Source organism: Lithobates pipiens, unplaced genomic scaffold (genome assembly GCF_037356315.1).
Source record: "Lithobates pipiens isolate NorthernLeopardFrog02 unplaced genomic scaffold, aLitPip1_a1.2 Scaffold_22, whole genome shotgun sequence".
Classification (NCBI taxonomy): Eukaryota; Metazoa; Chordata; class Amphibia; order Anura; family Ranidae; genus Lithobates; species Lithobates pipiens.
The window spans coordinates 191,437,858-191,458,687 of NW_027507784.1; the positions used below are offsets into that span (position 1 = coordinate 191,437,858).

At 40.3% G+C, this 20,830-nt stretch overlaps 1 protein-coding gene across 5 annotated transcripts in view; it reads right to left on the bottom strand.

Annotated features, from left to right (window-relative positions):
• Window positions 1-11,422: 11,422 nt before the first annotated feature.
• The window catches only part of MYO1B (myosin IB), a 420,293-nt gene continuing 410,885 nt past the window's right edge, over window positions 11,423-20,830 (bottom strand). For all 5 annotated transcript variants that reach the window (XM_077448750.1, XM_077448748.1, XM_077448749.1 and 2 more), the window contains one exon: window positions 11,423-16,024. In XM_077448750.1, coding sequence (XP_077304876.1) covers window positions 15,901-16,024 — 124 coding nt within the window. In that variant the 3' untranslated portion in view covers window positions 11,423-15,900. The remainder of the gene's footprint in view (window positions 16,025-20,830) is intronic.

Sequence of the window (20,830 nt, forward strand, 5' to 3'; positions counted from 1 at the left end):
CACTATCCTATTTCATATCATGAATCTGAAAAAAAGTCTTTTGTTGTTAAATAAGAACATTCATTTTCTATACTCAGATAATTTAAGTAGGTCAATCATTGCTTAGTGTTGGGTATTATTCTATGGATAAACCTTTGTGACTGATATTTCATCTCACTTAAAAGGCTAACAAAACCAGAAGCTTAAAGTAGAACTAAAGGCAAAACCTTAAGTTCAACACCTCAACTCCTGTTCTGGTGACAATCCAACATTTTTAATTTTCGTTTACTTTTGGTGAAAACGGTAAACAGGACAAATGGAGAGGGCGACTCTCCCAAAGGTTCAAATCCTCCACTCTAGCCAAAATTATAAAAACTGTCTTCAGTTATACAGTGGAACCTTGGTTTACAAGTAACACAGTTAATGAGTGTTTTGAAAGACTAGCAACTTAAAGCGGAGGTCCACCCTAAAGTGGACCTTCCGCTCATCGGAACCCTTCCCCCCTCCGGCGCCACAATTGGCACCTTTCAGGGGGGAGGGGGGTGCAGATACCTGTACAGTACAGGTATCTGCACCCACTTCCGGGATAGCTCTCTGCGGAAAGGGGCGTACATTACGCCCCTTTCCGCAAGTGCCCGCCCCTTTCCGCAAGTGCCCCGCTGCCTGCTGGGAAACACACAGATCCCAGAGACAGCGGGGACCATCCTTATTGCGCAGCGCGACTCGCGCATGCGCAGTAGGGAACCGGGAAATGAAGCCGAAAGGCTCCATTTCCTGATTCCCATACCCAAGATGGCGGCGGCAGGACCCGAGAGACGATCTAGAGATCGGCTTCGGGTGCCGACATCGCGGGCGCGCTGGACAGGTAAGTGTCACTATTTTAAAAGTCAGCAGCTGCGGACTCCCGCTTTAAAAAAAAATAAAAAATCCTGACTCGGTTTGTGAGTTGTCTCGCAAAACGAGCAGGATTCAAGCCAATGGGAAGTACCGCATTTGGCCAGAGGTGCGGGGGCGCCGGTGACACTGAACAGTTCGGAGCCATTCAGAAATACTCGTAACCACTTGGAAATACTCCGTTCCTGAGCCTTTCCAAGTTTAGTCGAGCTATCCCCTAATGTTTCTGAGGCTCTCCGGCCACCCCCCAACTCTGGCCACATGTGGTATTGTATGCAATAGAAGTCAATGTGGAACGAATTATCTTCGTTTCCATTGGGGAAACTCGCTTTGATATGCGAGTGCTTTGGATTGCAAGCATTCTCCTGGAACTGATTATGCTCATAATCCAAGGTTCCACTGTATTTAAATAGGAGTTGGCTTCACTGTTTTATATAACCACTTAATGCTTTGAGGGGAATTTTTTTTTGAAACCATTAGAAATTTTAAGGGTTTCTGAAAGGCACCGTAAAAAGGCGTTTTGGTCTTCATCTAAGTCTTAATAATAAGGATAGTCTTATGCAACTTTTTTTTTTATTGGTTGAACTAGATGGACTTGTGTCTTTTTTCAACCGGACTTTGTAATTATATGTCCACCCCCCACTGTGTGCTCAAAGGATCTTATTGACAGCAGCAGGAGCCAGTGCCTCCTACTCTTGCCTGTCTGTCCTGTGAATGCAGGGAGAGAGAGCCACTACAGTCAGACCACTCGATCACGCGAGGACTACACACTAATGCATTCCATGCATAAAGGTAAAAAATGCCTTTATTTAGTGAAGTTTAAAGTATTTTTTTTTACTTTAGAACCACTTTAACCGCTTGCTGACCAGCTGCCATCATTATACACTGGCAGGGGGCTCTCCTGCGCAAATCGCTGTATGGCGGCTTAAGTGGGCATGCGCCCGCTGCAGGAGCGTGCCTGTGGGTTGGGTGGGGTCTATGTCCACCGGGCGACCCATGATCGCCTATTACAGAGGCAGAACGGGGAACTGCCTTTGTAAAGAAGGGGAATTAACAGATCTACTGTTCCCAGTGATCTGTCATTCCTGGTAGCCCATCCCCCCTACAGTTAGAACACACCTAGGGAACACGTTTAACCCCTTCCCTGCCAGTGACATTTACACAGTAATCAGTGGCTATTTATAGCACCAATTTGGGACCAATATATAGATTTGTCCCAAAAAAGTGTCAAAAGTGTTCGATCTGTCTGCTGCAATGTCACAGTCCCACTAAAAATAACAGATCGCTGGCATTACTAGTAAGACAAATAAAAATGCCATAAATCTATCCCCTATTTTGTAGAAGCTATAACTTTAGAACAAACCAATCAATATACACCTATTGCATTTTTTTTAACCAAAAATCTATACTATATATATATATATATATATATATATATACACATACATACATACATACATACATACATACACACACAAACTGATGAATACATTTGTTTTATTTTTTTGGACATGTTTTATAGCAAAAAGTAGAAAAAAATGTCTTTTTTAAACTGTTGCTCTTTGTTTATAGCGCAAAAAATGCAGAGGTGATCAAATATCACCAAAAGTAAGCTCTATTTGTGGGAAAAATATTTTGATGAGGTACTACGTTGCATGACCACACAATTGTCAGTTAAAGCAACGCAGTACTGTATCGCAAAAAGTGGCCTGGTCATTAAGGGTGCAAATCCTTCTGGGACCGAAATGGTTAAAAATATCTTTGTCTTTAGGTAAACCGTATAACAATATCTGAATTTGGGCACACAAAAAATACTTGAGTGGCTCATAGCACAGGTCACAAGCACAGAAATCTTCTACGCTAAAAACACAACTTATGGAAAATATATAGTCTTTTCAATAATTTTTTTTTAGATATTCCTGTAAAAGATTTTGGGGTAAATAACATTATCAATGTTTGTTAATGCTGTAAAAAAGGTTTCTTCTATGTATAGCTTGCAAATGTATATATCTACATGGGGGCAGCCATATGCCAATTACATACTCAGACTGTGCTTCATGCTTGGCAGTGCATCACGAGGCTTATACTTTACTGCACTTTCGATGTAAATTATTATTTTTTTATTTCAAAATGCATAAGTTATACATAAAGCATAAGCCATATATAAGTGAACAACAGCATATGTGCAGAGGAATTTAACCACTTCAGACCCAGGCGAATTCTGACATTTCTCTCCTACATGTAAAATTCCTAATTTTTTTGCTAGAAAATTACATAGAACCCCCAAACATTATATATGTTTTTTTTAGCAAAGACCCTAGAGAAAACAATGGCAGTCATTGCAACTTTTTATCTCGCACGGTATTTGCGCAGCAATTTTTCGAACGCGTTTTTTTCAGAAAAAAAAACAGTTTCATGCTTAAAAAAAGAAAACAGTAAAGTAACCCCAATTTTTTTGCATAATGTGAAAGAGGAGGATACGCCGAGTAAATAGATACCCAACATGTCATGCTTCAAAATTGCACGCGCTCGTGGAATGGCGCCAAACTTTGGTATTTAAAAATCCCCATAGGCAACGCTTAAAATTTTTTTACTGGTTACATATTTTGGGTTACAGAGGAGGTCTAGGGCTAGAATTATTGCTCTCGTTCTAACGTTCGCGGCGATACCTCACATGTGTGGTTTAAACAACGTTTTCATATGTGGGCGGGACTTACGTATGCGTTCGCTTCTGTGTGCGAGCTCATGGGGACAGGGGCGCTTTAAATTTTTTTTTTTTTTTTTTTATTGTTATTTTTATTTTTTTTAGTTTTACACTTAAAAAAAATAAATAAAAAAAAAATTGATGACTTTTATTGCTATTACAAGGAATGTAAACATCCCTTGTACATGGAATATGGCACGATTGGACCTATTTACAGTGAAATATGGGGTCAATAAAACCCCATATCTCACCTCTAGGCTGGGAAGAATAAAAAGAAACAAAAAAAAAAAAAAAAACAATCATAGCTTCCTAGCCAGATCGGCGCAGTTAATTTGAATACCGAGGCCGGGCGTGACGTCATAACATCGCGCCCGGCCTCCGAACGATCATAGAGACTCCGGGGACAATCTAGTCCGCCGGAAATCTCTATGATCACTTGCTGGGGCCGGCGGATCCTGTGACCGACTCACCGATGGAAACGGTGAGTCGGTAGAAGCACCGAAGGGCGGCGGGAGGGGGGGGCGTCCCCTCCCGCCGCCCGTAAGAACGATCAAGCGGCAGAACATCGTTCTTATGGTGTAGGGAATCGCCGGCTGAAAACGCAATATCTGAATGATGTCTGTGGCCTCAGGCATCATTTAGATATAACCAGCGAAACCCCATGATGTCATTAGACGTATTGCGGGTCTCAAGTGGTTAAACTATTTATAACTATGACATAGAAAGAAGAACAGAGGCCTTTAGTCAGTTCCGAGTCTTTAGAGATGATCCACTGTTGGTATATATTTAGAAAAACAAAATAATGCTGGACGTGGGTTCCGCTCCCCCCAACACCCTGAGTGGGATCTAACTGTGCTGGAGGGGGGATCCCAGACCCTCCCATTATTCCAAACCTGTCATGGTTATGCAATCGAGTTCGTCTACTTACCTGTCTCCATGTGCTCATTGCTAGAGACCAGCCGACCCTCACCTGACTGCTTTTATAATCCATCCTCTGGCATGGCTCCACCCTAGCTCCTATCAGACAACTCTATATTAACCTGTGCACTGCAAGCCAATCCTGCTGATCAACCTTTGTGTGTTAGCTTCCCGTTACCTGCCGTGTGCTCTTCTACTGTTTTCCGTTACCGACTTTGGCGTGTCCTTGACTATCCCCGTTTGCCTGTGATCCTGACCTTTTGGCGTGTCCCCGACTACTCGTCTGCTTGTGGCCCCGACCTTGGCTTTGTCCCTCACCATCCCTATCCTCCTGTTGCCTACTGTGGGTGTGAGCTGGGGGACCCTGGGGGTCGCGACTTGGAGCCAGTTGCAGTCAAGTCCATCCTCACCACTCGAAGCTCTGGTGAACACCTGCTGGCTCTTAAACTCCGCGCCCCAGGGAATCTTACGCTCTAACCCCGGTGGGATCCATCTTGGTGTTCTGGCGGCCCTGCCTTCCTATCACCTTGACCCCCATCCGCAGCAGTCAGCCGTAGGGTCCACAACCTTGCGGTGCACTCCTAAGCCCTACGGCGTGCATCTGTCACCTGGGCTCTAGGTGACCTAACAAAACCCCTCGTCCGGGAAGAGGACTTTACCGGATTTTGAACTACTTTACTGCACTTTTATCTAAAAAAAGTAAATTACTACCTAAGTGGCTGATATTTTTTTGTCAACGGTTGTTAAAGCATAAGTTCACCTTTAAAAAATATATATTTTTTTATAATATATGTTATAGAAACCTGGGGGTAGCTCTGTAATAACCGGCAGCCAGTTAGATGAAAGCAAAACAGTTATTTTAATTATGGCTCAACAAAACGACAGCTTACTTCAGCAAAAGTAAACAGTCCAAATCCTGGTAGTGGTAATTAAACAGCAGGCTCACCGCTGGTCTTTGTTACCATGCAGGGGCTAGGCTTCTCCAAGTAAGGGTGCAAGGTAGGCCACACAGGGGGTTAGCAGTCTGTGTCTTCATTTGGCTGAGAGCTGTCTATCTTCCACTCACTTCCTTGACACATGTGCAGATTTCCCTCTGCTGCCTTTCAAGCCTCCCCAGACTGGGACTTATCCCCTTTGGGGCCAAAGCCATGATAGTCAGAGTTTGGCTCCCCCCCTGGAGTCTCTTTGAACCTTTGAAATCCTGGGTCCCCAATATAAATGTAGCAATCCAGAGAGTCCTGCCAGTCAGTCCTCTCCAGCCAAACGTAACCCAGGACACCTCATCCTGTTTGGGTGAGAACCCCCGATTACCACAGAGCCCTGCAACTGTCCCCCTTAAGGGGACCACAACTCAAATATTGGGGGAATGTACCTGCCATCCAGGACACATTCCCGGTGTCCTATACAATATACACATGCAGTTTTTAAATTATTTCATCTATTAAAGGGAAAAAAGCTGTTCAAACCTACCTGTCCCTATGTGAAAAAGTAATTGCCCCCTCCCATGCTGAATCATGACTGAACTAATTAACCACAATTTTTTGTAAAGCCAAGTTAAATTTCACTTGCCACACCCAGGCCTGATTACTGTCAGACCTGCTGAATCAAGAAACCACATAAATAGAAGCAGTCTGACAAAGTAAAGCACGCTAACAGATCACAAAAAGCCATACATCATGCACCAATCTAAAAAAAAAAACAATCAAGAACAGATTAGAAACAAACATGTATCGGTCTAGGAAGGGTTTCAAAGCCATTTCTAAGGCTTTGGAACTCCAGTTAACCACGGGGAAGAGACATTATTCACAAATGGAGATAAATTGGAACAGTGGTGAACCTTCCCAGGAGTGACCGGCCTACAAAATTACTTCAAGAGCATGACAACGACTCACCCAGGAGGTCATAAAAGAATCCAGAACAACATCTAAAGAACTGCAGACCTCACTTGCCTCAGGTAAGATCAGTGTTCATGATTCAACACTAAGACTGGGCAAAAATGGCATCCATGGGAGAGTTCCAAGACCAAAGCCACTGCTGACCAAAAAGAACACAAAGGCTCATCTCACATTTACCAAAAAACCTCTCTATTATCCCCAAGACTTTTAGGCAAATATTCTGTGGAGTGATAAGTCAAAAAATGTACTTTTTTTTTCTTGTGCATCGTCTTTAGAAGAAGCTTCCTTCTGGGACAACAGCCACGCAGACCAATTTGGTGCAGCGTATGGTTTGAGCACTGACATTTCGACCCCCCCCCCCCATCCCTTCAACCTCTGCAGCAATGCTGGCAGCACTCATATGTCTATTTCCCTAAGACAACCTCTGGATAGGATGCTGAGCACGTGCATTCAACTTCTTTGGTTGACCATGGTGAGGCCTGTTCTGAGTGGAACCTGTCCTGTTAAACTGCTGTATGGTCTTGGCCACCATGCTGCAGCTCAGTTTCAGGGTCTTGTCAATCTCCTTAAGCCTAGGCCATCTTTATGTAGAGCAACAATTCTTTTCCAAATCCTCAGAGGTGCCATGTTGAATTTCCATTGACCAGTATATGAGAGAACAATAACACAAAATTGAACACACCTGCTCCCATTCACACCTGAGACCTTGTAACACTAACGTGTCACATGACACCGGGGAGGGAAAATGGCTAATTGGGCATAATTTGGACATTTTCACTTAGGGGCGTACTCACTTTTGTTGCCAGTGGTTTAGACATTAATGGCTGTGTGTTGAGTTATTTTGAGGGGACAGCAAATTGACACTGTTATACAAGCTGTACACTCACTACTTTACATTTTAGCAAAGTAACTTCGTCAGTGTTGTCACATGAAAATATATAATAAAATATTTACAATAATTAGGGGTGTGAGATACTGTATATATACTTTTTTGCAGGTAAAAATAAAAAAAAAGTGCATTTACAATTTTTTTTTTTAGGAGCCTGGAAAGCACTGCAGCAGCAATCGGCAGATCGCTGATCCCACGGAGGCCTCCTGCAGAGCAGTTTCACGCTGACAAGAAAAATCAATGGACTACCACAGCGCTCAACAGCACTGTGGTAGTTCATTGAAACTTCACCTTTAAGAAAGGCAGTAATAAATTAAATGTTTCCTCCCTTTGGTGGCTAATCTACAAATCTCTGTATCTCTGTAGTCATGCAAAATTTACTTTAACCTTTTGCTGCCTGAAATCTGTATATAAACATTAAACAGCAAGATGCCCCATTCCGTGCTTGTTTGAGTAGTTCAATAAAAAAAAAATAAGGCAGCACTTATTTACGTAGCATGACAAAGTGTCACTGAAATGACAGTAAATGCAGAAATATAAAATTCCAACTTACCAAGAAAAAAAAAAAAAAACGAAACAAAGCTTTTTAGTGGCTGAGTGTATTTATATACAGTATATCAACAGGACGTCAAGATATTGTGTTTAATAAACATTAAAGGGTGATGTAAGACCTGGCATCTCTGGTTTTTAAAGTGTTGCCTTCCAATTTTGACCTCCAATGATTAGCTCTGAGAAATCAAAGCTTTGAGAAAGTAGATCATCACATCTAATGAGGGGATCGGGAGTTTCCATGGGAATTATTTCTGCAAAGGTACCTTGGGATTGTATTTACAGGCGATTGGAAAAAAAAATTAGAACGTGTCCCCTTTAGATTAAACTTTCTTGCACCACTTCCCGTCTTCTCTCCCTGCCCTGTCTGTGACACTTACTCTCATCATCCCTATAGAAAACCTTTTGACTTGCTTATTTTATTTTCGGTTATTTTTAGTTTAGTTTAACTAAGCGGTTATTTGTTCTTCTCTACACCACAACCTATTGGTTTTGTAAACCAATATGTACAACCTTAATCCACATAACTTCAAAATGTTTGTATGAATATTTTTTTACATTTTCAATAAACATGTCAAAAAAGAAAAACTATGTAAAAATATTAGGTGCTAGAGATGTTATGGTTTTCTATAGACAACAATTCAGGTGTTTTTTTATGTGCTGTGATTGATCAGGAAGCCCAACTCCCTATACTTTTCTCATGCATGCAGTGAGTTGCCATGAAATTATCTATTGCCTTGCTTATACTCCAGGATGAGAAGCCCCAGTGAGTTTGAGCATCTTCTCTGAATACAGAAACATAAGTTGAGACCATTCAACAATCTTGCATAGGTGGCCCTTAGCAGCCCTACCTGAAGCCAGTCTAAACATATTTCACTAGCAGGAGTCCTTGTGGCAGACTTCGAAGACCCAGAAAAATAAAATCTCCCATTTGGCTCATGAACCTGGAATCCTACTGGAAGAGTGTGAATTTGCAGCCAGGCCGGACTAACTGGTCTGGCCCATAATTCTACTATAGTCACAGCTTCCAAAATGAGCAGAGAAATAATGATCATCATGTATACAGTACTGTGAAAAAAGCTTTAGGCAAGTGTGAAGAAATGCTGTAAGGTAAAAATGCTTTAAATATATTTATTCATTGTTTATTTTTATTAATTTACACAGTGGGCAAAAAAAAAATCTAAATCAATTGTTGTGACTACCTTTTGGCTTCAAACCAGCATCAATTCTTACACTTAAGTCAGGGATTTTGTAGGATTAGAGTCAGTATGATTAACCAATTATACCAAAGCAGGTGCTAATGGTCATCAATTTAGGTTGAAACACAGTCATTAACTGAAACATGGACATGGAGGGAGGGCGTAGGTTTTCATTTATCTGGAGTGTAACATACATCACATAAATGACTCATGTGGGCAGCACAGATAAGAAAAAAGAGGAAATGAAAAGCTTAAAAAGGGAACGGAAACATGAGCATGCTCAGTAGAGGACACCAGTTTATCTACACAATCTAAGCCTGGCAAAGGGGTCACAGAGAAAATAGGAGGGACAACCAGGTATATTTCACTCTACACAAAACAAATGCTTTAGTGGCTTTCCCTCAAAAAAACTGTATGGAACTAGAAAAGCTTATGCTATTTTGAAGGGTAGTCACATCAAATATTGATTTAATTTGGATTTCTCTTCTGTTCATATACTTCCCATTTTGTTACTCGATAAAAATAAACAATTAACACTTCTATTTCTGAAAGCATTTTAAATTTACAGCATTTTTATTTTCACCTGCCTGAAACTTTTGCACAGTAGTGTAGATCTCCCAAAATACTATATGAAAAAGTTTTCATTACAATAATCCACATTATTAGTTCTTATATTCATTACAGAAGTGTAAATTTTAAAGCAAATCTGTAGTTTAATTCATGCAGAACAAAGCAAAAGGATTTGTTAAATGTCTGCCTTTTCAGCAGTACAAACTCACCTTTCCTGCTGCCCCCTCCTATTCCTTTCCAGGAGCAGAGAGAAATACCCAGCACTTCTGGGTATAGGGAGCACATGACAGAGTTAGAGCTTGTGGATTAGTCGTTCAGCACTGTCACATCCTTGGCCCTGTGAGCTTCAGTTCACAACTTGGAGCTTACCTAGGGCTACTTTTCTTTACTCCTAGTGGCATGATGCTGGAGAGAGAAGCATTGCATCAAATCTGTTGCTTTGCCTATCATTTTAAGCACAGGTTCACTTCAAATTTGTTGTCAGTGTATTGGCAGTGGAGTTCATACTCCAATAAATAAGCACCTAAATGCATCAAGTTAAAGCGAAGTTCCACCCAAAAATGTAACTTCAGCTTTAAGTGATAGCGACCCCCTGACATGCCACATTTGGCATGTCATTTTTTTTTGGGGGGGGGAGCAGGTACCCAGTTTTTAAGGGCACCAAGCTCCCACTTCCTCCTCTGGCTCCACGATGCCAGAAGGAAGTTCACCTCTCCCCCTCCTTCCCAACAATCTTCTGGAATAGGTCACAGGTCCCAGAAGATTGGCCAGACATTCAGAGCACACAGTGCAGCGAGTGCCTGGCTGTGAAGCCACAGCCAGGCACCCACAATTAGAATGCCGGCACAGTGGAGAGGAGGGGGAGACGAGGGAGGCTTTGTGCGCCCACATAGCTGAACCGTGGGACAGGTGAGTGTCTGATTATTAAAAGTCAACAGCTACACTTTTTGTAGCTGCTGAATTTTAAATGGGTGGAACTCCACTTTAAGAACAACTAGTCTGTACTATATAGCTAGAATACAGAATATAGCTACTTAAACAGAATATGAACATAGGGCACAATGATGCAATCCAATGCAGCTAGCTTTCTCTGTGTGCATCCCTTTTCTGTATATGTTATATAGATCTGTCAAAATGTACTGTACAGATGGCCACACACTAGCAGCTTTTCAAATTTTTGCATGAAGATTCGGATGAAAATTCTTATCAGTGTATTTGATGACATGACGAATGTCGTTTGCAAGTAGTTAGACATTTGGTTTTAACAGATTTCTGAGTTAATGGATTTTCCTGAATAAAAACACATTTACTATTAGAAAATAATTCATAAAAAAAATAAAAAAAATTTATATTCTGATGCTTCAAATTTTCTCATCACTGCGGCTGAAAACGAACATCCATTTGACCCCACTAATAATGAAATGAAAGTACATTATTCCTCTTTGAACACGAGATAAAACAGGAAAAACAATAGTTTGAGATCAATAACAGCAACTGGCACAGAGAATACTTTATACTGCAGGACTAGAGTTGTGGTCTTCCGTGCATATTTAATACCAAGTACATGAGTAGTAAGTATAGGCAAGACAGCAGTGTACTATGGAAAACAGTACAATAACACAATTCTGTTTCTTCTCCATCTTCTGCAGGAAAACAAAAATCACACTGACTACGTAACAGTATGAATGTAGCCTGGTTAGCCTACTTCTCTGGGTTTTTAAATATTGAAAATTATTCATATGCTGTTTTATTACACCATACAGTTAAATATAGATTAGAGTCAATAATTTCTGCACATTGCATAAGATTTATCACAATATACAAGTAAATGTTGAACTTCTGTTTAATACACAATTAAAATAAGCATTACAAAAATGTATATCATATGTTTATGCATCAGGCTAACATGTACAAATTGTGCTAAGAAGAATCACTGAGGATGGCTTATATTTTCACAAGGAATATTGAGGGGCCCACACTGTATCTGCAACGATTTGTAAAATTCTCAATTTAATCAACACTTGTCATCTACTAGTTTATTATCCACCGGTTTAATTCATTAGGATTTGCAATATACTATTTTAATACCTTTCAACTGAATTCTAAAGGAAGCAATAACAATGCATGTAGATCATACATCAAGAGAATAGCGCAGATCTGTTCATTTGCAAATTGTTTAAAGACTCGTCCTACATACTTGAACTGTCATTCTGTGAGCAAGAACTTGAATGGGAAACAATTGGTTAGATCAGAGGCTCTACATTGCTTTCAGCTTATGAGCCACATTATAATATTCCAGTTAAAATTCACAAAGCTTTACAGCCCAGCTCCAGGCTAAATTTGTATTTATCAAAATTGGACCCCGACCTATCTTAAAACAAACAGCTCAGTTCTCAACTGATTATACTCTAATTATGTGGATTTTGCTTTATTATTTTGCACTTATTCCAGTCTGTAATTAGGTATATCATTTCATCTGTCTTCAGCAATTTTCTAACTTACCAAATGTCCATATAATACATTTCTTCTGTGTGAAGCCTAGTACACACTAGTTTTTTTTTTTCATTCAGAACAAAAACTGATAGCTATTGGCTGAGAGCACTGATCTGATGCCCTTATGGTAGACCTTTTTTGTACCGCTGTACACCGCTGGCCGCTGTACACACGAGCTGAATGCCGGCTCCATTTAACCAGCCGATGCCAACCGACATTGGGCCCGTGTATACTAAGCTTAAAAGAGACCTTGTCTTATCTATTCTTTAATTGAATATATACAACATAGGTGTGAGTCTTTGTCAACATTGATGGTTATGTCCATTTTAATATGAATAAAAGCTCCTTTGGATTTAAAAAGCAGCACAGGCTACAATACTCACCTTCAATTCAGAGCGGTGATGTACTGGTGCAGTGAGCAATGCTGACAGCATCGTGTCAGCACCCCTATCTGCATAAGGACTGCCCAGCCTGGAGCAGAGGTGAAGAACCTGTGGTGCTACAGGATCGACTCAAAAAAGTAAAAAAAACAAAAAAAAAACAGATTAAGATAGATACACTATAGGACCTTTAGGGTGGGGAGGGGCAGATTTGGAGGAGTTGGGTTAGGGGTCTCTCTCTTTTTTTTTTTTTTTAGACAAATTTTCATTACTCAGCTAAAAATAAAATGGTCTTTATTTTGGTGTGTTAGCATTGTGAAATTAATCTATTTTGCGGCTTTTCAAAAATAATGTAAACTCCAGCCAGAGCTTGGTTTGTTTTGGATAGTGTGATGAAGGGATAGAAACATTGTCAAGGTTATAACATTGTCTGTGTCTTCATGGAGGGATTCCTTCTCACTTCCTGTTCTACTGACAGGTGGTCAGGAAGGAAATTCCCAAATATTGGCACAAACAATAAAACAGGAATTTCTAACCAATTCCCACTTAAAAAAAACAACTATCTTTATGTTGTATTTGTTCCGGTTGCAGACACAGGTAAGTTCATTTTTGCTCCTGTCTCAGTGACCACCATCAGTGGTGCAGAAGTGAGAGGCCTTCCTCCCCTAAAATGGTCAAAATAAAAAAAAAGTTGACAATTGTTTTAACCTTATTTGACAATACCCATAATTATGTCACCAGTAATATCAACTAAACAGCCACTATTAAGGCACTGTTTAAAAAGTACAACCTCAAAAAGTAAACTACGTAGCATATTTAGAAGCCTTGAAGCCCAAGTACAGCAAAAATAAACCCCAAAATCAGCAGAAGGGACATCATTTACAGTCAGGAGGACATACTAACTGTAGTATGGCTTATATAACTAGAGTAGCTAAAAAGAAAGGGTGGCCATAATTGGGCACTCTTGATGAGAGCCTGTGACAGCCTATTTAGTTGGGGGGGGGGGGGGGATATGGATGGAGGAGGATTTCACCCAACAGAAAAGGCATTAGCACAAGGGTCATACCCTACTGTCTGTAGGTTATGTCCTGTGACCTTTTTATTTTTAGCAACACTTAAGTTGTAAAAGGCAGCTGAACCCTAATAAGAGACATAACTATGGCAGTAACAGTTGTATGTGGTTCTGGTTGATGTATACCAAAAAAAGTATAGGTTAAAGTGGAATTCCAGCTTCATCGTTTTTTCATAGTTTTTGTTTCAGAAATTGTTGAGTAGCAATAGGATTCAATCCTGAGGGTAAGAACATAAAATCAACCTTGTATATAAATCTTAAAGAGGAACGAAACTTTGGTAGATGTATGCAAAAAAGGTAGGCTGGGGGCAAAGGAATAGTCACTAGTTTTCCCTGTGGTCTTTCTGCAACTGATCTTCCCCCCACTACTGACTTACCATGCCCTGCTCTGCACTGTGTCGAATTGGACATCTTGGTAGAGACAGGTTTTTGCTTTCTGATCTAAGAACGTCCAACAAGGAGAACAGTAAGTAGCACTGTACTGAAATCACCAAATCTCCTGAGATTAAGGCCTGAATAGCGTTTATGGAAGTTTTTCCAAGTTTTTTCAGTAAAAACACTCCCTATAAAGTAAAACCGCCAAACGTGGCTAAGTAACAAGCTTTTAGCAGCGTTTTTTGCCATTTTTCATTTTTACAGCTCAACAACCTCTGCCTTTGGACGCACAGGCTGTCGTTTTTTTCTACTGCTTATGCCTCCAAACACCTCTGAAAGTTTATGCGTGCATGGACACATAGGCAAACAAGGGGCATTTAGAGGCAGTTAAAAAAAAAAAAAATCAGATGCCCCTAACAGCAGCTGTAAAAAAAAGTCCTGTGTGCATGGGCCCTTACAGTCAGAAGCAGCAGTGTCTTTAATATCACATTGCAGATATACCTCTGAGGCTCTAGCGACTCTCTTCCTCCAGTCTGTAACTACACAGTGATCAGCAAAAGACTGATAAAGTTCTCTCTCTCATCCTGTCAGTATATTCCTTGTCAGCACATGTGGACTGCTCAGATTTGCTCCAAGTGCTGCCCCCTCACTCTCAAAGCCGAATTGTGGTTGTGCAGGAAGGCCAACACCAATCATGCTAGTTGCATTTAAAAATATATGCATACATTTTCAGAACACTTCCTTGTGTATTTTCACTTTCTACTTTGTAGATATTTTTATAGGTCCCTCAAATGCACATGTGTAAATACATTTTTAACCTTGTTGGAAAACCTTTTAGCTAGCTTCAGATGGAGATGATGGAATGGCAATTTGTAAAATATTAAGGGAAATTAAAGAAAAAAAAATGCAATTGCTGATATACTTTTCAAAAGGTTTAGTTGTTTGGCTGGGTCTGGCTTTAAAGTTTTTTTGAGTCACAGACCTAGAACAAGCAAACACCAAATTAAATCAATGTAAATGCACTGAAGCCAGAGGACTAGCATGATGAGTATTTCTAGATGGAAATCAGCACATGCAGTCCCTTTGTTTTTCTCATGACAACTCTTTAAAAATACAAAATGGCTTTTGCAGTAATTTTAAGATAGAATTTGTAGTAATTTTCAGATATCATTTGAAGGGATTACTGTGCGATTAGATGCACATAATATTCATAGCTAATACACGGGTGTATCCATAACACAGCATGATGCATTTCAATAAATCTTTGCCACAATTAGATGATTACAGTCACATTATAAGATGGCAAGCAATAATCGTGTATGGAAAAAAAGCCAAAAAAAACTACCGTATTTTAAAAAAAGTGATTCAATATAACCAACTAGTCAGTTTTCAGGTTAAAAAAAGAAAACAAAAAAATGTTTTTTTATTAAACAGTAGCGCTCTGTTATATGTGACATAGTAACTGCAGTCTGCACATGTTTAGTAGTAGTTCAAAGATTTTTACAAGTGTAATGTGCGTGAAGGCAACTTATAACGCTCCACTGGGCAGGCTTCGATTCTCTTTCTTTCTTTTCTCAGTCACTCTGAGCTATGACTGTAATAGCTGGAACAGAAACTGTATTATTTCTTAGAAACCAAGAACGCAATTTCAAGGATTAATGAAATGTGTAGTTTAAACTCTATTTCTGGATACTTGGAGATTTAACTGAATTGCATAGGAAGCTGTGGGTCAAACTCCTCAAATGTGCTCTGATAGAATTTGATCAGCAGCCAACGGGACATAAATATTTGTGTCAAATAAATTGTAGGAGATAACGACTTTTTATGCAGCTGTTTTTATGTAAAAGCTTACATTGTTGGATCCAGAACATTACCATCTGCTTTTGGCACAACTCAAAATATTAAAAAAATGCCCCCCTCCTCCCAATCTCTAAAAACTATGAAGTTAAATTTGAACATGTCCATACTTTAAAAATAGTGCTGTTAGGGTACAGCCACCTCAAGAAGGCGATTGTTTTTCCTCTTGCAAGTGGGGACATTGCCATTCTTTTGAGTTCCTTGGATGAATTTCACACAGACCTTGTCTTGTTTGAATTGTACTAAGAACCTGTGAAAAAAAAAAAAAAAAACTTCAGTTATGGCTTTTAAACACAAAATTAACATTGTGTTGATCATGTGTGTAGCACTTCCTAGATTATCTCAAATGGTTTGTGTCTCAGAGCAAATGCCTCAAAATCTACATAGATAAATGATACATTAGGTGTATTTAGCAGTGTGGGTACGTGGTTAGCACTTCCGCCTAGCAGCACTAGGGTTGAATCCCAACCACGTCACTACTTGCGTAGAGTTTGCATGTTCTCCCTATGCATGCATGAGTTTCCTCCCACACTCCAAAGACATGCTGGTAAGTTAATTGGCTCCTGTTTAAATTGGCCCTAGTATGTATTAATGTTATTAAGCGCCTTGAGGTCAGGGACTGATGTGTGTATATGAAAACATAATGGAGATATTAAAAAAGACTACACACCCCTGTTAAAATGTCAGGTTTCTGTGATGTCAAAAAGAGAGACAAAAATAGATAATTTCAGAACTTTTAGCGCCTTTAACCACGTCAGTTGATTTTAACCCCTACCTGACCAGGGCACTTTTTACAATTTGGCACTGCGTCGCTTTAACTGACAATTGTGCGGTCATACGACGTTGTACACAAACAAAATTGCATCCTTTTTCCCCCACAAATAGAGCATTCTTTGGTGGTATTTAATCACCTCCGCGGTTTTTATTTTTTGCACTATAAACAAAAAAATAGCTATAATAAATATCCACCAATGACGGTGGCTGCTCGGTGAGTGGTTAAAGTGTATGTTACCCCCAACTTTTAATTTTCCTCATGTGCATTCTTTTGTACCATATATTTGTATAAAATAAAAAGTATCCTGAGATTGCTTTGTTTCCTTTGTGCGAAATACCTGGTGATTCTGCCAGTCCCCCTGCTTTCCTATTTCAAACTGACCACACTAGGAATGGAAGCACAAGAGAGATTGTAGACACATTTAGGGATTATTACAAGGAATTGTACAAATCTCAGAGATTGGGGTGGGGGAGAAATTAATCAATTTTTAGAAAATGTGGAGATACCGGTTATTTCCAGAGAGGATAGAGAAGATTTGGATGGTCCAATAACCCTGAGGGAGCTACAGCAGGCAGTGGCCGGAACGGCCAATCAAAAATCTCCTGGGCCAGACAGACTTTCAATGGAGATATATAAACACTATGGGGAAGTGTTACTCCCCAAGTTGCTTAGGACATTGAGGGGAGCGGAGTTAGAGGGGAAACTGCCAGCCTCAATGTCAGAGGCAATATAGTGATACATAAAGATATCCCAGTTGTGCTCAGATGTTAAAATGCTAGCTAGGGTATTATCTGACAGACTGAATAAAATTGCTCCAAAACACGTTCAGTTCATCCAGACCAAACAGGATTTATTGTTAATAGATCTACTACTATGAATATTAGAAGGGCATTTCTGAATATCCAGACTCCATCAGAAGGCATGGGATCAAGAGCTATTTTGCCCTTGGACGTGAACGAGGCTTTTGATAGCCTTGAGTGGGAGTATGTCTGGTGTGTCTTGGAGAAATTCGGGTTTGGACCTTCCTTTATTGGATGGAAAAAATGCTGTATAATGATCCAACGCTAAACTCAGAATTATTAATGAATACTCAGGAAAAATTTAAATGAGCAGTGGGAAAAGACAGGGGTGCCCATTGTCACCCCTGCTCTTTGCCCTCGCAATGGAACCATTGGCAATTGCAATAAGGTCAAGCTCAGGGATGAGCGGCTTCCAAAGGAAGATAGGAGAGGAAAGAATCGCATTATATACTGATGACATTCTTCTCTTTTTGGGTGATACCAGTCAATCTCCGAGAATGGCAATGAAGGGGAGTTTAGAAGATTCACGGGCTTAGTAATAAATTGGGAGATTGGGAGAGAAACTGCTGCCAGTGCACCCTATTGACACCCCGATTGTGTTTGAAATGCCCCAATTAAAAGTGGTAGATGCAATGAAATACCTGGGCATATACTTGACAACAGATCTTAATCAATATATTAGCAAAAATATAACACCATTATTGATTCAATTTAAACAAAAATGTAAAATTTGGAGCCGGATTCCTCTGTCGGTATTAGACAGATGCAGTCTAATCAAAATGATATGGATGCCCCAATTGTTATATCGGTTACATAACACTCCAGCGTGGATTTGTAAAAAATGGTTTAAAAAAATTTGAAACCCTTTTCAGGGAGTTGATCTGAAAAAAGGGTCGGGCAAGGATCAGGCTGCAAAGGCTGCTGTTGCTGACAGATGAGGAGGGCCTGGCAGTGCCCCATCCCAGAAGCTACTACTTAGCAGCACAATTGCAACATTTAATGGGATGCGATATAACGGGTGGGGGCAATGTAAGCGGGAGAATAATGCTGGCAGGAGCTCCTCATAATACCATAGTAGATAAGTTGGAAGTGAAATCTTTTATCCATAAGAATCCTATAATACAAATGGTTATAAAGGTTTGGAAAACAGTTAAAATATTGATCGGATATACAGGGATATTAGCGTATACCCCCCTTTGGAACAATTAGAACCCGCAGGAGCTGGCATCAATAGTAAGGGTTGAAGAATAGGAAAAACAGGGCATAATCAGGCTGATCCAATTATACGATGGAAACACCCTAAAAACATTCATGGACCTGAGAAAAGAATATGACATACCACGTAATTCATTTTATAGATATTTACAGATTAGTCATTCACTAGCAGCTCAGTCTAAGACACTTATACCAGAATGGAACAAAACTCCCCTCCTCCAAAGGATATTTTCACCGGACAAGACAAGAGGGCTTATTTCTGTGCTCTACGGGCAGATACATAATAGACCTAGCTCAGATTTAGAATCCTAATGGAAAGAGAAGATGGGAGGAGGACATAGGGAATATAACACAGGAGCAATGGAAAAAGATACTGGAAATAGGTCCGTTGGTATCAGTCTCTCCTTCGTCACATTTGATGCTGATACACAGAGCTTACTATACTCCCAAGAGATTGTTCAATTTTGGTAAAAGCCGACTGCCCTAGATGCCGGGGAACTGGAGATCTCATACATATGATGTGAAGATGTCCAAAGCTATTCTGATACATGGTGGGAGTCATCGATACCATAAATAAAATCTTTGGAAAAACATTGGAACCAGAACCCAAGCTCTGTGTGTTGGGATATAGGAATGAATTGGGAGAAAGCAGGAGTATCACAATGGCAGTGTTACGGTGTCTGTTCCAGGTAAGAAAATTGATTGGGCAAAGGTGGCAATCAAAGAGACAGATTGTGAATGAACTCCTAACATAAATTAAGTAATATGGAAGGAGAAAGTAGTCTACATAAAAAGAGGAAACCTCAAAGAATTCAAAAAGATGTGGAAGCCATGGCTTAAGTAAACGGGCAGCCCTCCCTGATAGAGAAGGAGCCAGGGAAAGTTTGAGGTAAAAACTAGGAAAAGAGATAACTCAGAGAATATATCCCAAAAAAGATATCTAAAAGGTGCTGATAAACAGTATTATAGGATTGTTATTTAGTAAGGGTGAAGGAAAAAGGAAAGGAAAAAGAGCTGCTGCTTATGGGTATATCTGGTAACATTTACAAAGATGGGAAGAAAGGGATGGTGTGCCAGACAAGCGCTAAGAGATGGGAGGGGAGGGAATAAGGGTGGGTGGTATGTATTGCACTGGGGAAATGAAGGAAAGGTCAAGTGCTGGAAAATGTTTTGAATGCAATTTTTTAAATATTGCCTCCTCTTTTTATTATTTTTATTTTTCTTCTGTCTCCTTCTATTTGTCATTATGAAATTTTGTATTAAAGGAAAAAGTCAATAAAGAATAATTTTTTTTTAAAAGGAATAGAAGCACATTCATCCCAGGGCAGTGAGTTTTCTTTTTGCATTCTACTTGGGAGGACAGTCTGCCTGTAATGCAAAGAGCAGACCTGTGCCGACACACTCCCTGCACAGCTAATCACTGGGAAGAAAAAAAAAGCACATCATATTCCAGGTATGTGTGTTATACCATGTACTTGACAAGGTATCATGTTCCCTTTGAATTGCTTCCTTTATATGAAATGCCTGGTGATCCTGCCAGTCATCCTGCTTTCTCATTTCAAACTGACCATGATAGCCATGGAAGCACATTCATCCCACAAAAGGTTAGTTTTCTTGTTTCCATTCTACCTTGGAGCACAACCAGCCTCTAATCTAAACGGACAGACTTGGACTGACACATTCCCCTGCACAGTTCTTCACTGAAAAGATTAGTGTACTACTGTTTCTCTGCCTCCTGCAGATATGCTCCCTTGCAAACATTATGCCTGAAGCTAGCATCCACCTAGAAAGACCAGGTGGCAGTCTTGCAATCTGGGAAAACAGATGCCTGATGTTAAAAAGCCTAAGGAGCACTTACTGATCTAGAACTGCTGGAGTTAGAGACAGGTAACCCCCCATATGAGCTCTTTGAATGACAAGAAGGCAGTCGTCACACTAAAAGATGTTGTAGTGGAGAGTTAAACTCTAACATCCTGTACTGGCTCAAAACAATGGAGAGAATCCCCTTGGGATGTAGCAGAGGGATAGAAATACAATGTCCTGATTAGGTTGGAAGGACTCCTCCACTCAGACACTCTTGTACACCTCCCCGCCTGCTGCTACCAGCTCTCTCAGTCCCTGTGCTGCTAGCGGAGGAGTGAATCGGCTCACAAACTGCCTGCCTCCTTCAGCAAGTAAGTGCAGAGGGAATCGGCAGGAGAAGATTGGTGGCAGGCATAGGTCCATGCAGCATTCAGAGGCAGTAGTCCATGTCCTCCATCCATCT